Here is a 3,582-nt window from a genome sequence, read left to right as displayed (position 1 = left end):
TAAAACTGCATCGACCATCCTCTCTACTCAATAGTAGTGCAAGCTTGGACCCGATCAATTTTTGACGTCGATGCCGGAGAGTTAGACGATTTTAGCTATATATCTGAGTATTTGTGTTTTTTTTTCGTTTTTCTAATTTGTGTATGAATTGCTTTTAGGTAGCAAATGGCTCTTAACAACAAAACTCTCAAAAATTTGTCATTGGGGGAGGAGGTAGATGATGATCATGTGGATGAGATTCAACCCGAACCTCAAGTCCAAAGGAGAGGCCGACTGCCTCATGATAATATTCCAAACCCTCCTTCATCTCCTCAAAGGGCAGCACACCGGGTGTTACCCAATGAAGGCTATGCAAGTGCAATAATCCTGCCCTGGATTAGGACGGGCAACTTTCAAATAACCAATGTCCTTAAACTGTTAGAATAGAGGGGATTCTTCGCCTGAGCTCCACACCAAAACATATACTAGCATCTCAAAAGGTTTTGTTGACATGTGTTGGGGGGAGCAAGCAAACTAACGTCTCCGAGGATGCATTGAGGTTAAGACTTTTCCCATTTTCTCTAAGGGGGGAAGGCTTTGGATTGGCTTGAAAGGTTACCCAACCATTCCATCACCACTTGGGATGTGTTGGCCGGGAAGTTCATCGCAAAGTTCTTTTCTCCGGGACATATGGCAACGCTAAGAGATGAGATCCTTACTTTTAAATAAGAGCCAAATGAACCATTACATGAGATTTGGGAGAGGTACCGGACAATGGAAAAGGAGTGCCCTAACAACGATATGACTGAGGCCATGATCCAACAAACCTTCTATAGGGGGATCAACACTACAAACCAATGTGTAGTTAACCAACTCGCCGGGGGGAACTTCATGAACACGCCATATGCCTAAGAGTGTGAAATACTTGATGAGATGACAAATACCTCTTCGGCGTGGCAAAGTCGAGCTAATGTGCCACAAGGTGATCCTAATGTTATTCACCTACACAAGGAGCTCCAAGAATGGTATTGACGCGGATAAAGCAAAAATTGAGGAGGGCATTGTCCTCGATCATAAAATCTCCAAGAATGGTATTGAAATGGATAAAGCAAAATTAAAGTGATATCAAAACTACCTCCTCCTACTTTCGTCAAAGGAGTGAGGATCTTTCTAGGCCACACAGGGTTTTACCGGCGGTTCATCAAGGATATCTCAAAAGTGGTGAACCCCTTGTGCAAGTTGTTGGAAAAAGATGCTAAATTTGTATTCAATTATGATTGTATGGAGGCTTTTGAGCTACTCAAATATAGGTTGACTACTACTCCCATCATTACCGCACCAAATTGGAGTTTACCATTTGAGCACATGTGTGATGCTAGCGATGTGGCAGTAGGAGCGGTATTGGGGCAAAGAATCAACAAGATATTCTATCCGGTATAATATGCTAGTAAGACTATGAAAGATACCCAAGTCAACTATACAGTAACCGAGAAAGAACTCTTAGCCACTGTCTTTGCTATGGAAAAGTTCCGCCCATACCTCATGGGTACCAAAGTGATTGTTCACACCAATCACGCGGCGCTTCATTATTTGATAAGTAAGAAAGACTCAAAGGCTAGATTGATGAGGTGGGTACTTATTCTACAAGAGTTTGATCTTGAAATCATAGACCGAAGAGGGAGTGAGAATCAAGTGGCAGACCACTTGTCCCGTTTGGAAGAAGAGGAGAGGCCTCATAATGGCCTTGAGATCAATGATTTATTTCCGGATGAACAACTCTTTTCCATGTCTTTGACCGGGATGCCTTGGTTTGCCGATGTGGCTAACTATATTGTGAGCGGAATTGTCCCGAATGAATTCTCTTCAAACTAAAGAAAGAAGCTCAAATGGGACTGCTTGGATTATTATTGGGATGGGCCATATCTTTTCAAAATTTACACTGTTGGTGTTATCCGGAGATGTGTTCCAAAAGAAGATCAATTAGGTATTCTTGAAGCTTGCCATTCTTCGCCCTATGGTGGTCACTATGGTGGGGTGAGAACTGCTACAAATGTTCTAAGTTGAGCATTCTATTGCCCTACCTTGTACAAAGATGTTAGCAAGCTTATTAAGCGGTGTGATGATTGCCAAAGAGCCAGTGGGATTTCCAAGAAGAATGAGATGCCTCTTACCACCATCCTTGAGATTGATATTTTTTATGTATGGGGCACGACTTTATGGGTCCATTTGTGTATTCGTGTAGGAACACCTACATTCTTATTGCAGTGGATTATGTCTCCAAATGGGTTGAAGTCGTGGCTTTTCCCAACAATGAAGCAAGGAGCGTGGTGGATTTCTTGAAGAAAAATATATTCATAAGGTTTGGCACCCCAAGGGCCATCATTAGTGATGAGGGTTCTCATTTTTGCAACAAAGCCTTTGACACTTTGCTCTCCAAGTATGGTGTCACTCACAAGGTGTCAACCCCCTATAACCCCCAGGCAAGTGGGCAGGTTGAAGTCTCCAACAGAGAGATCAAGAGTATTCTATCCAAGACTGTCAATGCAAACCGGACTGATTGGTCAAGGAAACTTGACGATGCTTTATGGGCCTATAGAACATCTTACAAGACTCCAGTATCGGTTGGTGTTTGGGAAATCATGTCACCTCCTGGTGGAATTAAACTATAAGGCCATGTGGACGTTGAAGAAGTTGAACCTAGAGTGGGATGTAGTTGCCAATCTTCGGGTGGAGCAATTGAATGAACTTGATGAGTTCCGGTTCCATGCTTACTCCAGTTCGTCCTTGTATAAAGACAAGATGAAATACCTACATGATAAGTATATCTAGAATAAAGAATTCAAAGAAGGTGACCTTGTTCTCTTATTCAACTCTCAGTTACGGATGTTTTCGGAAAGGCTAAAGTCAATATGGAGCGGTTCTTTTGAAGTGGTGCATGTAACTCCTTTCGGTACTCTAGATTTGAAAAACAAGAATGGTGAGATCTTTAGAGTCAATGTGCACCGAGTGAAGCACTACCTTAGTAAGGTTGATGATGGTCACGTTGTGGCATTGATCCATTTAAAGTGAATGATGGTAACATGCATCATGCCGCGGCATTAAATCAGAGGCTTCTTGGGAGGCAACCCATGCGTTTTTCTTTTTTTTGATTTTCTTCTTAGATTAGGCATTGTTTTGGATTAATTGGTTGTGAAGTGTATGTGGAAATTAGTTGTGCAGTGTGGGTAATTGACAAGGAAGAAATTTGGCTAAGTGACAAAAGTTCGCGGACCGCGCCCAAAATTTTGCGGACCGTGTGAGCACTTCGCGGCCGCACAATTCTAGGCGCGGTCGCGTAGTTGAATTGAGCAAAATGCCAACTCTCTAAAGTTGGCCTGTCAAAATCCTTTCAGAGTTCGTAGCCACGTTCAAATTTTTGCGGACCGCGGAAATTCTGTGGCCGCAGCCAATATTTACCGGACCGCGCCCATGTGTTTGAAGCAGATCTAAAAAAGGTAACAGAGTGCGGACCGCGACAAAATTTAGCAGCCGCACTCAGGTAAGGCGGTGGGTCCACTAGTTCTAAGTGTAAATAGGAGTTCCTGCATCACTTTACACTTTTTG

General features: G+C 42.9%; 1 protein-coding gene across 1 annotated transcript; it reads left to right on the top strand.

The window, feature by feature from the left end:
* Positions 1–1,434: 1,434 nt before the first annotated feature.
* On the top strand, positions 1,435–2,648 carry LOC138881672 (uncharacterized). The gene is made up of 2 exons (XM_070161922.1): positions 1,435–1,787; positions 2,222–2,648. The coding sequence occupies exons 1-2, from the start codon at positions 1,435–1,437 to the stop codon at positions 2,646–2,648; spliced, it is 780 nt and encodes a 259-aa protein (XP_070018023.1).
* Positions 2,649–3,582: the final 934 nt, after the last annotated feature.

Source organism: Nicotiana sylvestris, chromosome 11 (genome assembly GCF_000393655.2).
Source record: "Nicotiana sylvestris chromosome 11, ASM39365v2, whole genome shotgun sequence".
Lineage (NCBI taxonomy): Eukaryota > Viridiplantae > Streptophyta > Magnoliopsida > Solanales > Solanaceae > Nicotiana > Nicotiana sylvestris.
Note: the sequence above shows the minus strand (reverse complement) of the source record. Positions and strands in the feature narration are given on the sequence as shown.

Excerpts from the sequence above, each read along its gene's own strand:
- LOC138881672 (XM_070161922.1), top strand. The coding sequence starts at position 1,435 with ATGAAAGATACCCAAGTCAACTATACAGTAACCGAGAAAGAACTCTTA. Across the intron at positions 1,788-2,221 it reads TCTTTGACCGGGATGCCTTG|GAACACCTACATTCTTATTG; the intron begins GTTTGCCGATGT and ends GTATTCGTGTAG.